At 42.2% G+C, this 19,914-nt stretch overlaps 1 protein-coding gene across 1 annotated transcript; it reads right to left on the reverse strand.

Moving 5' to 3' along the window:
* Positions 1 to 6,902: 6,902 nt before the first annotated feature.
* On the reverse strand, positions 6,903 to 16,540 carry WNT16 (Wnt family member 16). Its single transcript, XM_062491066.1, has 4 exons — positions 16,455 to 16,540; positions 16,111 to 16,358; positions 13,882 to 14,168; positions 6,903 to 7,367 (listed from the first exon to the last, which is right to left on the reverse strand). The coding sequence occupies exons 1-4, from the start codon at positions 16,538 to 16,540 to the stop codon at positions 6,903 to 6,905; spliced, it is 1,086 nt and encodes a 361-aa protein (XP_062347050.1).
* Between the last annotated feature and the right edge of the window lie 3,374 nt (positions 16,541 to 19,914).

Raw genomic sequence — 19,914 nt, forward strand, 5'->3', positions numbered from 1 at the left:
CAAAGAAAATGCACTTTCTGCTATTATTAGAGAGAGGGCTATGAAGGAGACTGTACTGTAAAAATTATTTTTAAAGCATGCAGCCATCTTGTCAGTGTGTGCATGAGCACTGACATTTTGAATATTGGGATTATTTATTGCTAACACACATAGAAATTCTTTTTGTAAATATGTCCAAAATAAAAGAAACATCCAATCATTTCTATGCAGGTTTCTTAAAAGCACAGTATTTAGTTTGCCTGTGGTAAATAATACTTGTAGATAACTGGCTAATAAATTATATATGTGGACAATAAACAGATCGTGACAAATGTACTGTTCTCTTAACAGTGCAATGTTGCTGTGGCTATGTAAACTTGGTGGAATATTTTAGATTTTAGTAATACGTTAATAAGGAGCTTTAACTTTTTTTATCCTCTGCCTTTTTAATGGCAGCATCAATTTGTATTAAAACTATTTGGTTATTCTAATACCAAGTGCTTAAAAAATTTATTTTGTAGTTCCCCGTCAAAACTGAATAATCAGCAAAGGAAGACTGCATGATAGTATAACAGATATGCCATGAAAAGCACAAGAGAAATTTTTTTTCTATCTTTAGGGGATGAACTAAGGTAAATATATAAATAGTATGTGTGATATTAAAAGCAGCTTGGAAGAATTTGCACTTGAAAGTGTTTATTTTATAGAAGGGACTGGCATGTTAAGCAGCAGTACCGTGGCTATTTTTTCATTTTTTATTGCAGCTTTTGTACTGCTACTTAACCATTGATTCTCCCTTATGGCTGTTCAGCTGTAGTGGCTGGTCATGCAGTGAATGTGCATAATGGAAGAGCTTCCTCTTTTTTCTAACATCAGGAATGAATTTCCCATCACAAAGAGCCTGTTGGAAAGCAGACTACTTTTTAGTGAGAGTTGTTTCACAGTACACATTTGTGTACACCTTCACCACCTACAGTACTTCTCATGAGTTGAGGCAATCTCTTCAGTGGAATGTAAGAGAGAGCACTGTGTCTTGGGTTATGCAATATGTGACTTATAAATTTAGTTGATTATGTTTCCTTCGTCTTTTTTTTAATGGAAAAAAAATGAAGGACCAAGTTTAAGTGGCCTTATTTTTTTGCTTATATCAGAGCTGTGTGAAGACCTTGCTTTCTTTCTAAACTTGTATTTCTTTTAAGTAGGGCCAGCTTGAACTTTTCCTGAAACTAAGTTATACCATACTAACTGACTGTGTCCATGTTCACAAAATTAGAGCTGACACAGGACTGGCTGTAATCTCTTGGAGCTTTGTGTCATAAATTCTGGTATGTTCTTCAAAAACTTCAAGCTAGTACTATGGGGCAAAAGCCACAATGGATTTTTTGGAAATCCACAGTAACACAGAGGCTTTAGAAATATTATTGTTGATGTTTTCTGAGTCAAACTGTGTGCAGAAAAAATTTCAAGCAATATTGAGAATCACCTTATAAGAAAAATAGAAATCTCTGATACCAGAGTAAGACTGGATTCTGAGTTGTTCTCTGTTTAACTAGCTTTTTAAATAATATGGGTTTCCCTCGATATTAATGTAAAATAGCTATAAATGCATCTGACAGTGTTTTTGTTAAATCTTGCAGATTTTCCTGTGTAGGAGGATGTGTTAAAATAATATGTATTTTTTCATTGAAGTAAAATCCCCTTTTCTAATCAGTTTGAAATTCTATTTCGTTACTTAAGGCTGCAGTGAAAAACTAATTGTGTAATTCCTGGAATTTTCACAGAAAAGTAGTTCTGTTGGTGCATATGCCAGTATTGGCTATGCTGCTATCTAGAATAATACCAAAATAATAATTTTGAGGTTACTCAGCAGGGTTTTAAGAGGAAGAAACCCTATTTGGCTGCATTAGTAGCTTCCCTGGACTACACTTGTCTTCATTCTTTTGGCCAATGAATATTTCATCTTTCTTCAAATTAAAACGTACAAATTTCCTCTAAAAAATTAAATGGGGAGTGTGTGCCTTTATTAGCAATTGAAGTTAAAGATCATGGTTCTCTTAACCCCTTAAAGTTGCACCTGCAACAAACCTTTTAAACAATGAATTTCAAAGCAATAAAATGGTAGAAACTTTTTTTTTTTTTGCATCTTAAATAATTTGATTCTTAAAATTTTCATGGAAATCTTTCTCTTACTCTCTGACCTGTAATGTTCCTCTTACTCTCTAACCTGTGTCCTCACAGCTATATTCTATCATATTTAATAAGACTCTTGCCAAATATTTAAAAGTCATACCGGAGTGGCCACACAAATGAGGTCTCCTTGCTTTTCTCCATCATCGTACTCCATTGACTTGCTGCAAGGTCTGGTTCCTGCCCTCTCTGCCTTGAGTGGGCATGTTGCAGTATCCTGCTGCAGAGATGAACTCTCTGAAATCAGTGAGACTTTCTGGTATTCTATCTGCATTTCATTTGAGTTGCCAAGCTTGAAGGTGACTATTCTGGCCTCTCTCCAGCTGGGGATATGAAATCAGTTGCAAAGACAAAGGTAGATGTGTATAAATATCTTTGTGTGTGACAAAGCCTCAGGATCTTTATTTTTCTGTACACAGTGATGGGAATTTTTGCAGCATCTTGCAGACTTGAGAACAGAGCAGCAAGGGAAGTGAAGAAAAAAGTTGTGAGATATGTCTACCTCAAAAAGTAAGAGCTGTGAGAAGAGAGGTGGAAGGACACACAAAGGTTTTAACTTAATTTTCACCAAGGAATATCCAGCTGGGATTCAAGGTATCTGAAGATGATTTCAGTGTAAACCACAGCTCTCAACTGCTTTACTAGTGCTGCTTTATATGGATTAATAGGAGTCCTAAGAAAGAAATGGAAGAAAGTCCCTGCCTTGATGTACCCTCTGGACCTTCCCTAGTGCCTTTCATGATCCAACTCCCCCCCAATCTGGAAAAAGCAGACCCTTTTACAGCCTTAGTTTCCTGATTGCCAGTTTGGGAAAGGCTTTATTTTGCTCAGCATGTTTTGCTTTCCAGATGTCTTACTGTGGCACTTAGTTACCTCAAACATTGAATTGACTGCTAAATGCTTGATGTGTATGTAATGTCTCCTGAACTGTTTGGGTTTTCTGCAGTCTGAGTGTTTTTCAAGAATAAGTGTATTAATAAAATTAGAGGCCAGGTGGGTAATTTCAGAAAGGGAACTAATGCTGCTGCCATACGTGCAGACTGACTTTCCTGTGTAAGGATGGGAAGGGCTGCAGTGCCTCCCTAACTGACTTGGGTCGTGGTAAGGTGGATACTAAGCAAAGGACTTTTTATTGATGAAATCCTTTTCAGTTTTAAGGCTATAAGGGATGGGAACTTTGAGGCTGAAGCAGGAAAGTGTGAGAACAGCTCTTGATGTGTTCAGTGGTATCATGGGGTGTCAGTGGCTCCTGATACTGTACAAGGGATACTAGGGACCCTGCTTCTCACCCTGTGAGCAACAGGGCACAAACACCTGAGCTTCAGCCGCATTCTGCTCCTGCCTCCCGGGGAGGGGTGAAAAAGTGAAGAATGGCAAGAGAGAACATGCTCTACTTGAGATGTTTCTTTACATTTCTGGTAATATTAAAGCCACTTTTAGTTCCTCCTTGCTCTACCTGTAGTCATCCCTTTCAGTGTTACAAAGCACTAAGGCACCCTTTACAGACTCAGGTTAAAACAGATTCCTCAGATATCACTTCCTGTGTTCATGTGGTGGGTTGGCTCATGTGACTCTCCACTTAGCTATCTTACATTATTCCTTGCTCTGTTCACTCCATAACAGGCAAACTATTCCTTTGTTCTTGTATTTCAATTGCTATAATCTCTAATCACGGATTTCTGCTGCCTCAGAAAGGTCTGTTCCTTTCTTAGGGTATTGTTCACAGCATGATATGGCAGAAGGCTCATGCAGAAACATGAAAAAAGGCACTTCAAACTGAGGAGGAATCATGACTCCTCTTTGAGCTTGATGGATTGCAGTAGAAGAGAGTGCTATCTTCTGTAGAACAGAGCTTGCAAATGTTTTTTCTTACCAAATGCTACAGCAATCTTCTCTAATTATCGTTTTCAGCCTTGAATGTTTCAGCATTGTTTTCATCAGTACAAGTTCCCAAGTGTTGGCAGCTGAATCATCCCACTGAAAAACTTGGTGGATGTCTTGATTTCTGAGTTTTGTATCTTAGTTTTCATAGATGCCTCAAAAGGACCTAACCCACCATGCAGATAACTATACCTTGTTTTGTAATATATTAGTTAATAAAATGGACATCATCTGTTTATTATAATTTGAAGTATGCAGATATGAAAACTTTGTTTCAGGGCATTAGAATATATATGGAGAGAGATAGGGATCAGCACAGAGCACCGTAGTAGTCCAACTACATTGTCTACTATGTAAAATTCATGGAAACCACTCCATCCTCTGGGAAGTTTCTGATCCCTGGAGACAGCCAAAGCAGATACTTAATTATCTTTCTCTTGCTGATCTTGAAATCAGTGCACAGGAAAAAAAAAAAAAAAAACAAACAAAAAAATAAAATAACCACCAAAAAAACCCAAAACAAAAACAACAAACTACTGATCTCAAATAATATTTCAAGGTTATTTAAGTGGTCAAAATTGTATTATCCCAAGTATGGTCTCAGCAGAGAGTATGATACTGTTCTATCTGGACTTAACTGCTGTTTAGTCATCTCTCATCCATGCTGCCAGTTGGACCTGTGGCACAGCCTGAGGAACCTGTGGGTTTATTTTCACTACTGAAAGAACCTGGGGTCACAACTCTCTCTTCAGGGTCTTCCACCATGATATCTCCTCCCCCTTCAAGTTTTTAGAGAGAAGGTGTTGAAACCTCCTGTGAGGATTCAGCCTTACTGTCATGCTGAGCACCCTTCCCACAGACAGCAGATTTTGTGGTCCCAAGATGATAATTTGGTCAGGCCAATGGAGATGGACTGGCCAAATGTGGAGTAAAGGGCCAAATAGCAGATAATGGACTTCATTGTTCCTGAACTGATGTTCCTAAAATAATCCACATAAGGCAGTGAAATACCCCATCATAGAAGATTTTGTTTCCTTCTTCCTGACCTACACATCCAATAGTGACAGTTCAGAATCTGGACACCATCTTTCCTAGGAAAATAAGTGACAATAAGGAAATGAATTCTTTTACTTTGAAAGCCTCAGCCAAACTGTCCCAAGTTTCTAAAAACTGGCTGTTAGTATGAAAGAAGTTAAGGGATTGCAAACCCTTCAAGTTCCCTTGATTTCAGTGGGACTACTTACTGCAGGAGCTGGGATTTCAGTGTTTGTAAAATGCATTTAAGAGAATAATAAAAAGAAAGTATGCAGAATACTAATTAACTGACCATTTAGAAAATCATAGTATTTCTCATCAGTGTGTATGAACTGCAATAGTTATAACCACCCTGATGATAAAAAACCTCTAACATTTATGCAGTTCTCTGACTAATTTCCCCCAGCACATGCAAATAAAAATCAGTTAAAGACTACTACAATATTAACAAATATCTACCCAAAAAATCTCAAGGGCTTATCTTATCACATTAGTTTTGGAAACCTTTTACATAACGTGCATAATTTAAATATTTACAAAATATAAACTTCTTTGTTTTATCAAAAATAGTACTTTACACAATTAAACAACAGTAATCCTTTCATATGATGCTTTTAAAGCCAGGCATTAAATCACTGCATAAAAACAAACAACATTTTACAGATGTAAAATAAAATTAAGCCAACATATGGAGACAGAGAAAATGTTATCATTAACAGTTTAAATATTTTAGTGGTGTGTGCCAATCTATAAATAACATTGTGCAGTCAGCTTACAGTGGATGCAACCTAATTTAAAATTCTGGCTGCTGACTTTATAAAGAAAATAGGTTTTAAAAAATCCTTTGTTTTATGGAAGATTCCATTGGGTTAAACCTCATGTGGTTAATTTTGATAATGACAGTGAAGCACCAGTGAGATGGTTGAATGTAGCAGGTTATTGCATAGATTTCAAGAGTGGGGTGACAATCAGTTGACTCACAAAATGTGTGCTCAGATACTCAGGAAATGCCTGACGAGGGTTTTATACCCTTCAAATATCAAACTGGATTTCTGTCCCTTCTCAGACCTGTCCCTTGTGTGTTTGAAGGATAGCCTTTTAAAAATCCTGAGGTTGCTCTTTGGTACCCCATTCACATTCACCAAGCTGTGCTCCTGCCTCTCTCCTCTGGGCACAGCTTGTCCCTCCTTTTCCAGGCAGTCACTGCTGAGCTCTCTGCAGTCACACACATTCCTCACTTCCTGACACTTTTCTGCACATTATACAGAAGGCACTTTTCTGAACGGCTGCAAAACAAATGCTTCACGGTCAACAGCTGAACCCTTTCCCTATCTTTGCGGGTTTTTCTGAAGTCTGCAGAAATGAACTATCTAGTGGGTCCATCTAGTTCCAGTTTTAAAAGCACAGACATAAGGACTGTATCTAAGAGTCTTGCAAACTCTTTTAACTCTTCAGTCTCTGGTTAATGAGATCTTGAGATTTGTCCACTGCACCTACCCACCACATGGTTCTTCAGGACATTGTGCCTATTAAATACTTGAAAAGTTTAGCATCTGTCCCTGCTCATGGAGTAACACGTTCAAATGTGTCATCAGGAGTACTTTTTGCTGTTTAAGCTGTCCCTGCATGCAGCCTGATGTTTACTCAGCCGTGCTTTCAGTCAGTCGAGGCATGCTTGGACTACCCATTGTCTGGCAGTACCTGTTCCCCCTGAGGCCCATCCCTCTGAAATCCCACACGGTGACTGATTGCTGCCCCTGTGGCAGCTGTGTGCCCCACACAGGGTGTGGATGGTTTGGCCACGTTTCCTGTACTTCATCTTACTTGCAGGTGTGTACGTCGGTCATGGTCTCACACCTCCTGCAGCGCACATAGCAGCACCAGACAAACTTGCACTCGCACCTTTCCACGTGCCTGACAACGTGGGTGTTGTACCCACGCCCACAGCACAGCAGGTTACAGCCGTCGGGTCCCTGCGACGTGCGGTTACATTCTCTTCCCTGAGTCCCAGGGATCCCCAGTTTTTGGTCTTCGACACAGTAATTGGGTGATTTGTTCACATACAGTAGGTCCTCTTTCCCAATTGGTATTTTTCTCTGGCTTTTCTCTTTCCTGCGTAGCTTTTTTTTCAGTCTATCTGATATTTGTATGCTGTTTTCATACTTATCCTTCAAAAACCGGCCAATCTTTTCAAAGGATGACATGGTTTTCCAACAAGTTTTCACAGCACAGGACCCAGAAACACCATGACAACGGCAATCCACAGACATCAGCTTTGCTACTGCCTGAAAGCAAAGGGAGAACAACATTTGGATGTAGTCTTTCATTCATAAGGAATGCTGCCTGACATCAGTAACAGAGGTCTCAAAGTATCGAATATTACAGCTGCCACTGCCATTTCTGTAACAGGGAAGTCAGAGCACATGTTAGGAACCAGGTTTCCAGTCCTGGACCCCCACTACGAGAGGCAAGATCTTCAGATGTGCTCCTCATTTGCAGTTTGCAATGGCCATAACGTAGCAATATTGATCACAACAGTGAAAGCTGTGATTTCTGGATAGCTTTTCATTCTGGAGGATCCTAAATACCTGAATGACATGTCCTGCGTCACTCCTTCCACTGCTGGAATGCAAAAGGCTCTCATGGGCAAAAGGGTCTAGTGAGGAATAGCAGAAGGAGAAAGCGAGGATAGGACAGGTCATGGCACCCTTCCTATGCTGGAAGACATTCACTGAGCAACTAAGTGCCCAGCTACGTTGCCTTTAAAGGGTACTTACAGCTCCCATGAAGATCACTAAACATTCACAACCCTGTTTGTTACTAAGGCCACAGGAATGGCTGAAGTCACACAGCAGTGCCTGGGCAACCAGTGTGGCTCAGCACCCAAAGCAGTGCAGGAGGAGGCACCTCAGGGCAAGCTGTTGGAAGAGCAGGAGGATGCTCACATCTCTGAGCTCCACAGAAAGTCTATCAAATCACCCACCAGGTGTCTTAGCAGAGGTGTCTTCGGCTCAGGTATTCTGTAGTAAATCTAAGGTGCTTCTCACTTACAGTCTTAAGCCCTGTTCTTTTAATTTAGACATAACTAATTCTAGTATGGGTTTCTAGTGCAGCCAGTTTCATAATGGCTCTATTTAACACAATTAGATAGTTGCATTCATGTTACTTTTATAACTGTTAGTGCTTTAGCAAGGTTTCCACAGTTATTGCCAACACTCAAATACCCTGAGATGAGTTACTTTTCCATGCCCATGCAGAAGCATGGGATGGGCTGAACAGTAACTGTCTGGCCGACAATGGGAATCTGAAGCCTGTGTTAAGCTTTTTGTAACACACAACAATTTTGGCTCAGTTTATAGGATATCAAGCCTCAAATAACTGGAATCGTAAACAAGCAGTAACTTCCTTTATCTCATATCTTTGTCTTGAGACCGACTCAAGCACTCAGGATACAATCAGTACAATACTTCCTTCTCTAACATCTAATAATCATAGTATAAAATCATACAATTAGTCTTGTGAGAACCCTCTCATTAGAGTTTGGAAAAGGCACTGAAAAATCACACATGTACAGATGTAGCACAAGATATCATAATTTTTTTGTTTTACATTTGCAATAATGTACTTTCTGGAGCCACCCTATGGACTCATATGGGCCATTGGTTAGTAGTGTGGAAAGCCCATGTTGCCATTTTCCATCTTATTAACCTCTCCCCCCATATTTAATTTCCACAATCAAAGCAATTGAGAAATTTAACAATAAGTGTGGATTTAAAATTAACTCATTGTAAGTTTGTCTTGAAACTTCTCATGCATCAAGGCAAACACATTTGGAGGAAACACTTTTACCAAAACATGGGGAAAACAAAAAAAAAATCCCAACATCCCAACTATATGATGTTTATTAAATTTCATCCTAAGCCTTCACTTACCCCTCAGCCTCCACAGTTACTAACTGCTCTCAGTCTATGTCTTTCTGAAACTGAATTAGAAAAACAGAAGACACACCTAACATCCTCCTCTGGTTGCCCCTGAGAAGGTAGTTTCATTTGTGCCAGTTCCTAAGCCTTGATTCTGCAGTGAGATCTGAGACCTGAAATCCTATCAGGACTTCCTGGCCCTCTGCAGGACCAGAAAAAAACCCCAAGTCCCAGACTCCATATTGGTGTCTCAGGCAGCACAAATGCCATCCTCAAAATTCCAAAACAAGTCAAGGCATAGGGCAAATCAAAGGAGCTATTTCTAATCTATATGCTAAACTGGGACTTTTCAACATGGTGACTGTGGTCACTGAAGTTTAGGCTGAGTCCAGCACAGCTACTCCATTGGTTTCAGTGGGCATTGAGGCCTCCTGGCACGTTCTGCCCCAAAGTTATGGACACAATCTTGAGCTGGCATTTGCATAAAAAAACTCCACAAACATTTAAAAAAACACATGAACTGAAGTGTTTGCTTGGAGCTACATCATTGGTGAATAAACAGGAACAATTTCTAGGTGGAGGTTACTTTGGAAGCCAAAAATGCAAGACATTCACAAAAAACATGAGCAAGAAAGAGCAGGCATGTACCCTGACTAGAACAGCCACTAGCCTTTGCAAACTAAACCTGGCGAGGAGGTGCACCTGTACAGGAGATACTTCCACAAACTGTGGGCTGCTTTTGCAACTGGAAATTCTTCTGCACTACTGGAAGAAATAAGAATATTGCAACAAGCAAATTTGCACCCATGAGCACACACAGACTCTTTTAGTGGCAAAACAACTGCTAGTTAATACTGGTAGATACTTACCATCTCTTCTACACAGACTAATTTCTCTTTAATAGACAGACTTGACCTTGCTCATAACTCAAGAATCTGTCAATAACAAAATCACTGGGTAGTCAAAATATTAATCATTAAGATGTAAGAGTGATTGAGGCAGATGAGAATTTAAAATCCAAGGACAAAAAGTCTGTCAGAAGACAGATAACCTAATAAAAATGTGAAGGAAAAGAGAAACACAATATCAAAAGATACATTTTACTCACAACTTAAAAATAGAGAGGATGTAATAGTGTTTTTCTGATTTTGAATGATAATTTATTTTTGTGAAGTAACTAGAATTTCAAAGTGGTCATATTGTGCTATTAGATTTATAAGGTACAGATGTAATCCTTGTTTTCACTGCAGTACAGTAAGGTACTTCCTAAGGGCAGGAGGATCCAGAAATTGTCAGCAGAAGCTCTGGACATGCCTGCTAGGTGGTAAGGGTGAGTTACTTCCATGTGGGCAAGTAGCCCGGCAGATGACACTCAGACCCTTTCTCTGAGGATGAATTAAAGAAAAGTAGAGGGAGACAGAGTTTCGAAACAGGAGAAAAACTGATGTTGAAGTCTTAGACTGTCATAAAAATATAAAAACGTGGCATACATTAGCAGTGTACGGATGAGCAGATGAATGCAAGAACTACAAATGTGATTCAGTGTCTTGCTCCCCATCTGCTAGGATGGGCAAATTTTCAGCCTGGACTACAATATACTTTTAGTTGCCAACACAGGGAAGTGACATTTTGCTTTGCCTGATCACAGAACATGCTACTGCATCTCATTCTGCCATGTGAACTTCAATGAAAAGCTCCCATAATTGAACAGCTGGAAAATTTTAGGGATTAGGCATCTTGTCATGCTGCAAGCAAACTTAAGATCGTGCCTATAGAGCCAACATGGCCTTCAGGTGGGACACAGCTGCAGCACACACCTGTGTCTCAGCAGTGCACAGTGACTGCAGAATTACTGAGACCATGACTTCCAGACTGACTCCACAACCAGTGTTCTGTTTCACACTTTAGATTCATACAGTTAATCTGTTCACTTATTCATAAAACAGTGAGAGAATTCTCCCTGTGAAACAAAATTCCATGGGGAGTTTCAGAGACACACTGTTACAGAAACCTAATGGATAGGTGTATTGCTCTGAGCAAGCTGGAACAGGCTTTCTTAGGCAGGTTATGGAACAGTGATAGCTAGTGAGAAATGATCAGTGTGGAACTGAGCTGGGTCCACAAGCATCATGGTCAGCCACAGGCCCCTGCTGCCACTCAGCCTTGGTGGTACAACAAACACAACAAGAATGCAGGGTTAAGTGATGAACAAGGATGAGCACTACTCTTTTATAAAATTAAACCTGAGAAAAAGATCATTTTTGAACTGTCTTCCTCTCACTGATACAATGCAAGTAACAGAGGGAGTAGCACAGGGTGGGAATTTGTGGCTGGAACAGACAGATGGGGCAGAAAGCAGAGATTGATTTGCAGCAAAGAAGAGTGTCAATGGAATCACAGTTTGCATACCCTCTAATGCTAGTTAATGCTTAACATGTCCAAGTTAAGCTTCCTGTTTGCAGGCACTGTTCTCAGCTGCGAGACAAGGACTGCCAGTACTTGTTTTGTCACAGGAACCCATGCCTGTAATCAAATGTCCCAGTTTCAGCCACTGGCAGAACTAATATGATTATTCATGAAGACAAGCACATGTACTATCAGAGGTGCATCACTTAAGAACAGCTCCAAACTTGATGAGTCTCTTACTAATCCACAAATATCAGTAAAAAAAAAAAAAACTCTCCAAACAATCCCCACATCACATAAATTTCTGCAAGTGGAAAAGTGAACTGAATCTTTCCAGCAGTAAAATAGTACTAGTACAATGATAGTCAGCCCATAGTGGCTGATTCCCCACATCCTTTTGTATAAGGAGCAGAAGAGCCCAACTCACATATGCACATCTAAGCACACTGAAAATTGCCATGCTAAAAGATGATGAATGCTTATCTTTTAGCAGAATAAGGATGCAATCTGAATCTTCTGAGAGTCAGATTAGTGGACAGCTCAAAAGACAAACACAGTTTTAGAATTTTCATATATTTATATGATAACTATGAGATGTGGAAGTATAAAATAACATTTTGTACTAAAATAGGAGAGAAACGAGAGAATTCTGCACATACCAGTTCTGTTACTAATGCCAAACAAACACAGAAGTATTGTCCCTGGAAGACTGCTCTTGCAAGGCACCAAACCAGGAATATGATAGTATTTATTACAAAGGTCATAAGATATCAAAACATCCTTCTTGTAAGCCCCAAAACATGAAGGCCAACATTTTCCAGCATCTCCTAGTTAAGATATAAAAATACAAAAAGGAAGAGTTATGCTAAACTTTACTTCAGATAATATTGCTGCTAGAAATTCCAAGTACCAACAATAAACATTCTTTTTCATTCTGGACAGTGATCAAAATATTTGCTTTATCCTACATTTTGCCATTAAATTACAAAATATTTACGCATGGAAGCTGACTATAAACTTCTTCCTTAACTATCTCACCCTACAAATATTATAGACAACCCTGTGCTCTTTCCTTAAGGAAATAACCATTTAATCTTCTGTTTCTCTTATTAAAATCTTCTATACCACAAGATACAAATCACTTTTCCTTGGAGAGGATTTAGCTGACTAGCATCTAATTAAACTCATAGTAACTGTTCTCAGCTTTTACTTGGGTTAAAATTTGCTTAATCTACTTCAGTTATAAAAAGGGTCTTTGTCACAGTACCATGGATTCATGGAATCATTTGGGTTGGAATGAACTTGAAAGATTTTCTGCTTTTTTCAACTACATAGCTTGAATGAAATAACATATATTACCTGTAAATATTAATTCAAATTAAAGTAATTTTTGATTATACCACCATGGCTCTTCTGATGGCTTACCATGGCGATTCCTTGTCAACAGCAGACAGGAAAGATGATTGCAGTAAAATTCACTGATGCTGCTTCCAGCTACAGGAAATTTTGGAGTCCATCACAATGGAGTCCATCAACATGTGTAGCCAAAAACAGAGGCTTTCCCTTTCTTTATTTTTCCTTTAGTTAAAGCTGTGTCACTTTTAGTTAAAGCAGAACAGATTTAAGGTATTATGGGCCCAGAGAGAGCCAAGAAAGATAAAATCTCCAAGGTAAAGCAGAGAAAGTAATTTTAAAGGAAAAATGATAATACAAATCTCTGCCATTCCAGATGTAAAGCTCCAAGCACTCGATTACAGGCTCACTAGATCTACAGTGTAGGCTATTTCTGCCTCCATTTTACATCCTCTGCAGGACAGGAAGTAGAATCCAGTGTCACACACCCAAACACACAGTTTTCCTCAGCAACCCTGGGTCAGAGGTCCTTTGGACTGAAAAAAAGCCACCCAAAATCAGGCTCTTTCACTTTTTTGATGCATGTCCTAACCAATGAGCTACTTTTAAGGTGTTGTTTCTATCCCATGTTTTTAAAGAAAATATTAACTCTTGATTTCCCCTCTGAACAATGTTAAACTTGCACTCCCAGGTGTGGAATGCAGACTGTGGATGAGTAATGAGGCCTTGCGTCCAGTTGGCTTTCTCATTCAGTATTAGAGAGAATTAAAAATGCAGGTCATGATAGTAGCATAATAATCAGCGACAAAAATTATATTGTATTATGCGGGTAACAGGACTATCTTGAGTTTGCAATTTAACATCAAATACCTAATTAAGATAAATTTACTATTTAAGCAGATCTATTACTTATTTTGTGGATTTTATTTTAACACATAGAGATTAGTTGGTTAAAACCAGCTCTGTTTCTGAGTTTTTACATGTTTCTTTGGTGATGTCAGAGCTGTTCTTGCCACTGGCCACACGAATACCTGCAGCCAAGGATCCACCTCCTTTGGCTGATTCCATTTTGCCAGTGAAGGCGATTGAGCAGTTGCTGCCACATCTGAATGACACCTACCTGCCTCCCAGCCTCGTTGTTGTGCAGGTTCATCGCCAGCAGCCCGCTCCCGCTCTTGCCTGTCATGTTCTTGAGAGGCAGGTCCAGGAACATTCTGCTGAAGGACATTCCGTAGTGGATATCGTCAGAGCAGCCGCCCCAGTGCCAGCCCTCGCTGGCCGAGCCGCCGTGCCGCAGGGTGACATCGCAGGAGCACTCGGTCATGTTGCCCGCGCTGCACGACCGTGTCACCGCGTGCACGAGGCCCGCCGCCGTCACCGCCGAGATGAACGCCGTCTCCTTCGTGCCTGCACGGCAAAGCGTGGAAACGTCACTCCATAACTCCCTCTGATCACCCTCCTGGCTGGGCTACACACAGCGACCTTACAGGCCAGATCAGAACTAAAAGGGAACAGTTACAAGTGGAAAACCATCACACCTTCGTCTGCAGCGTTAATTTGCTCAAAGCAGTGGATGTGCATACCCCACAATGACTTCAGGGCCTCTTCATATGACCATGCTATTAATGGTGCCGTTTCTCGCTACTTGTATCATGTGATTTTTGGTAACTTCTTTCTAAATCTGATTAGGAATTCTACTTGCCACAGAAATTTTTGAGCCAAATAATATATATATTACATATATGTAAATCAAACTCAAAACTAACCACATTTCACATCCCTTACTCTCCACTTGGCTTTTCACTATTCATATTGATTTGAAGAAGAAAAAGTCAGTTTAAATATCAGAGAAGCTGTCATGATCCCAGGTTACTTTGGTACAGCACCAAAACTTACCTCATGCTAAATTTAGCAAACACTGATGTTCTTCTAATTCACAAAGGTTGCAAAGAGCCCCAGAAATCTTAAACCAGGCAGAAATCAGGATGGCACAAAGATTTCTAGGCCATGTGCTTTCCCTAGAATAAGCTGGCCATGGGAAAGACAGCAGCATGAAAGGCCTTTACTTGTTAGACTGTATCTCAGAAGGGTCATGGAGGGATCTGCCTGGCCTTCTTACACGTGTCCCATTCTCTGAAACTTCTGGCATAATGTGGCACACAGCTTTATACTGTGTTAAGCAAGCCATACTCTAAGCACACTGAATATCAGTGAGTGGTCAATAAACGTAGCTGAAATTTTACTGGAACCGGCCAATTTTCACTACTGTGAAAACTATTTATTTCCAGTCTCCAAAGTTTCTGCTCATCAGCAGGAAAATTCCTGTTTGTTTCTCCTGTTTGTATTAGTCTGTGGTGCTGGTACCATCATAAAAGGCTTCCACAGCACACACTAGTGAAGCTTTGTGGGTGAACAGTGGCACTCATTTATGGGTCTTCAGAAACAGTCCTTCCTGTTGAACAGGACTGACACACATACAGCTCCATACAGTGGGGAAAATTCTCTTCTCCCCCCCCCCCTTCCTTTGTAGAATATGCACCACTTTTTATCCCTCAGTTAACGTTTTCATTATTAAAGCTTGAGCGTTTTACACTGTTTTTGTACAAAGTGAGGATTGCACGAGCAAAAAGTGAAGATTGCATGAACACAGAGTGAAGTACCACAATACTTAAAATCACATCTGTCACACAATCAGTGACCGGGGAGCTAAAAAAAAAAAAAAAAAAGCTGCAGGATCATTGCAACTTGCAGGAAAGCTTTGGCGTGACACTTGATACAAAAAACTCATCCTTGCTGGAAATTCCAGAAATTTTGCAATTATTTTAAGCAACAAAAAGCATCTTTGGTTTCATTGTGCTGATCAATACCACATAACTGAGCACCTATGATATATTTTAAAGCATTGTACATTGTATTTTGTGCCCTAAGCAGACGTTTTTACCTGCTAGTGGCCTTTTCGAAATAATACGTCTTAAGCCCACTTATTCAGTAACTATGACACAAGGGGATAAACCCAACGTAAGTCTAAGAACAACAGTATTTCAACATAGTTAAGCGGATCTACGTGCGGGCAGTGTCATCCACGGTCGTACTACGCGAAAATTACAAGAGGCAACGACAACATTGCAAAGACAAGGGCAGGTTTCGTCTGCTCGGTGCATCTCGTGTTGCCGGCGGCACCTCCCGGGACAGCGGCGGTGCCCGCCCCGCCCGGCTCCTCCCGGCTCTGCGGACGGGACGCACGGACGGTCCCGCCGCCCCGCGGGGCTGCTGGCCACGCAGACCCAGAGCGCCGGGGCAGCCCCGGGCCCGCCGTGCGGGCAGGGTCCCGGCCGGGGCGGTCACTCACCGCTGCTGAGCTGCTGCCCGAAGGCGGCGGGGGCGGCGGTCCCGCGGCGGGCGGCGGGCGGCGAGCGGCAGTCCCAGCGCTCGTGTCGGAACTGGCTGCGGCACTCCTGGAGGCCCAGGCGCGCTCCCTCCCGGATCGCGGGCATCAGCTCCGGCTTCTGCTCGCACAGCTCCTGCTGCCGGCGGCTCAGCGGAGGGCTGGCGCAGCCCAGCTTCTCGGGCCCGCCGACGGCGGCGATGCCCAGCCACCTGTGGAGGCAGCCCCCGTCAGCGTCGGGCCCCGACGGACACGAGGGCACGGGCTCCGCGCCGCCTTCCCACCCTGACCCCGCGCCCGGTACTCACATCCAGGTGCTGCCGGCGGCGGGGCAGAGGGCGAGCAGCAGCGCTGCCCGCAGCAGGCGCGGTCCGAGGGGAGCCCCGCGCCCCATGGCAGCCGCATCAAGCCCGGCCGCGCAGCCGCCTCTGCCCGCGGGCCGTGCCCGGGCAGCAGGCACCGAGGGGGGCTGTACCCAGCGGCTATGGCTACTATGCACCCGAGTCCCTACTCTGCTTTCTCCCCCTCGAGAGACAAGGGGCAGCTGGCGCGGCGAGCCCGAGCTGTCGGACGTCCCTTCTCGGGAGGCTGGGCTGGCAGGGAGCGACACATCGGGAGCGCTGGGTTCCCGTCAAGGTGAGAAAGTTGGGACTAATGTTTTCCCCGGCTTCTTCCCCGGCTGTGCCTCCCCGCCCGTGCATTGGCCGCCCGGGGGCCGGGGCGGGCCGGGGCGGGCCGGGCGGGGGCTCCGCTCTCATAAAGCACCGCCCGCACAGTCCCGCACGGCCCAGCTCGGTCCCGCCCCGCTCCACAAAGCACGGCCCCGCACGGCCCAGGTCGGCCCCGCACCGCTCCACAAAGCACAGCCCCGCACGGCCCCGCCCCGCTCCACAAAGCACGGCCCCGCACGGCCCAGGTCGGTCCCGCCCCGCTCCACAAAGCACGGCCCCGCACGGCCCAGGTCGGTCCCGCCCCGCTCCACAAAGCACGGCCCCGCACGGCCCAGGTCGGTCCCGCCCCGCTCCACAAAGCACAGCCCCGCACGGCCCCGCACCGCTCCACAAAGCACAGCCCCGCACGGCCCCGCACCGCTCCACAAAGCACGGCCCCGCACGGCTCAGCACGGCCGCGCCTCTGCGGTGCTGCCCCTCGGGCTGTGAGGTGCCGAGAGCGGCTGTCAGGGGCGTAGCGAGGTCATGGCGCGGCAGAGCGGAGCTGTGGTCAAAGGAACCCGTAGGTCTGCAGTGATTTAATCCACAGAAATGAGAGAGATGTTAATATAACATTCCCTACACTTTTTTTTCAAATTTTCTAATGCTTTAGCAGTATTAACTGAGTCAGCATCAAGGACAGCATTTGTTAATTCCTGTTAACTTCAGTGAGACAGTCTTATCAACTGCTACTTCTATTGCTAATCGTTGGTTACACATTAAAAACCAATGAGTCAGCTAGCACCTGATGGAGGGCTGGCGTTGACACTCTGGACTTTCAAGTCCTCTTTGATTACAATATATTGCTGCTTCCTTGTGTGTAAGCAAAACACCTGCACTAAAAATAATCTGGACAAAATTATAAATCTGTGAAACTTTGACACAGTTGTAAATTAGTGAGTGAAATAGCTCTTGAGGATTGACATAGCTCCAAGTGAAGAACGCAATAAATCGTCTCAATGACTAATGAACATTTTTAAGAGTACAACGTGTTGGGAAATAATCACGTAGATGTGCTATTTTCCCTGCCTTTTCCCCCCATGAATGTGCAGAGATGTTTTTTAAGAGCACAGTCTGTGGTTTATTTAGATCTATGAAATGATGCCTCCTTCCTATTCATGATTATCTATCTGCTCTCAAAGCATCTCCAAAGCCTCATCAACTCTAGGAGATTGCTAATGACCCCACTAGTTATTTAAACCTTTCAATATAACTTGTTTTCTCTGTTCTGAATTTTAGTCTAGAGAACATCTGCTTGTGGTTGCAGAGGAACTTAGACCAGAGTGAGGGACGTTGTAAGACAGGGAACCAGCCATGAAACAGGCCCGAAGCAGCCAAAATGTGTGGGCTGTGTCAGAGAATTATCTAATTATTCCAGGACACATGGTTCATTTTTTCCTCTTTGCTGCTTCCTGGCTCTATCTTCTAAAGTTAATTCAAAGCTGTGGTGTAGCTGACATGGATTCCTTATGTGCTGCTTTATCTGCTCTATTTATCTATGAATTTATCATCCACTCTGAAATTATTTTTTCCTGCAGGTTCTTTTAAAAAGTTTCTTCTCTGTGATTGTTTTGATTTTGTTGTTGCTGGGTTTTTTTTTTAATTTATTAACATTAATATGGATCTTTTGGTTCTAAATTCTTATATGTGAATTTATCTATAAAAGCTACAGAATCTTATATGCAAATAGCAATGTAAGGTTTAAATTTTGAAAATATTGATTTCAAAAATTCCAATCCTATTTGTAGCATTTAATATATGGCCCCTTAAATAGATAAATTACCTTTTTGTTGGGTTCTCATGGGGATCTGATTTTACGTATATTTTTTGCTACAATCATCTTCATCTAGTTAGAGTAACCCTTTGATCGTATACACTGTAAACTGAAACACTTGCAATTTGGAGGACTGATGCTAAACAAAAAATAATATTTATTGCAGGGGACTTCTTGAGATCATCCAATTCAATCTCTAGCTATGTCTGGAAGCAAACTACATTTTCCATGACTGTCTGAATTTAAAAAGTTTGGGTTACTATGTGTTTGAATCCTGATCTCCCATCTGCCTTTCTTCCCATCTGTTTTCCTTACAACCACACCCCTGCTGCTGTCATGGCCGGATTCCCCACCAGATCCCCATCCTCTCCCCTTCTGCATTTTAGCTTCCTGCCTGGAAGCTTCCTTCCTTCCTCCCACCATCTCTGCTTTATTCCCTCCAGCAATACTCTCTTCCCCAGGCAAAGGCAGCACATACAGTAATGTTTCTGCTAGTCCAGAGCTCTGTGTCTACATGCAGGTCAGTTGGCTACCAAGAGTGGAAAGGCAAACATTTTGCACATTATGTGCTTTGCAAACCTGCAAAGGGAAACAATTTAGAAATGCCTTGCTGATCTACTAAAATGTATTGTAATTTGACAAATGTTTCCAAAGGCTGTAATTCTAATTCACTGATGCTTCAGAGCACTCTGTGCTGGAAGACCATTCACTCCATCACAGAGACAGCAACATGAGTGGGATGCAGAGAGAGTGAAGCAGAATCCAAGACAAAGTCAAGTGCCAAGCTTCAGTGAACAAAACTTACTATAAATCAGGGAAGATAAATTTGGCTTTCTGCTTATCTTGCATTCTCTGGCCATTCTGGGGCTGCCTGGGGCCATTCATTCTAAAATGCCCGCATTTTTTTATTTTAAAAATAAGAACATAAAATGTTGATAAAAGAAGAAAAAGGAAATGTGTCTGAGTTTGTATTTCTTGAAGGGACATTTATTAAATATTTAATGAACATTAATATGATCCTGACAGGATCAATTGCATACATACATACATACATAGTTACATATATACAATTCACTAATATATAAAGAAATACTCTGTTGTGCAGAATCTGTGTGGATAAGCTTCACTTCATGATAATGTGCTTCAGAGAGAGACCAATTATCTCTTTAAAAAGATTGTGGCTAGTGCCTTTACTATAATCAAGGTTTGTTGTCTTATTACATGTAACTCCATAGAAAGTTAACTTCTAAACGCATCACCCCTTTTGAGAGATTTATTCAAATT

Source organism: Cinclus cinclus, chromosome 4 (genome assembly GCF_963662255.1).
Source record: "Cinclus cinclus chromosome 4, bCinCin1.1, whole genome shotgun sequence".
NCBI classification, from domain to species: domain Eukaryota; kingdom Metazoa; phylum Chordata; class Aves; order Passeriformes; family Cinclidae; genus Cinclus; species Cinclus cinclus.

Coding starts and splice junctions, on each gene's coding strand:
- WNT16 (XM_062491066.1), bottom strand. CDS start 16,540: ATGGGGCGCGGGGCTCCCCTCGGACCGCGCCTGCTGCGGGCAGCGCTG. Junction 16,359..16,454: donor GCCGCCGGCAGCACCTGGAT/GTGAGTACCGGG, acceptor CTGCCTCCACAG/GTGGCTGGGCATCGCCGCCG. Junction 14,169..16,110: donor CGGGCAGCAGCTCAGCAGCG/GTGAGTGACCGC, acceptor TTTGCCGTGCAG/GCACGAAGGAGACGGCGTTC.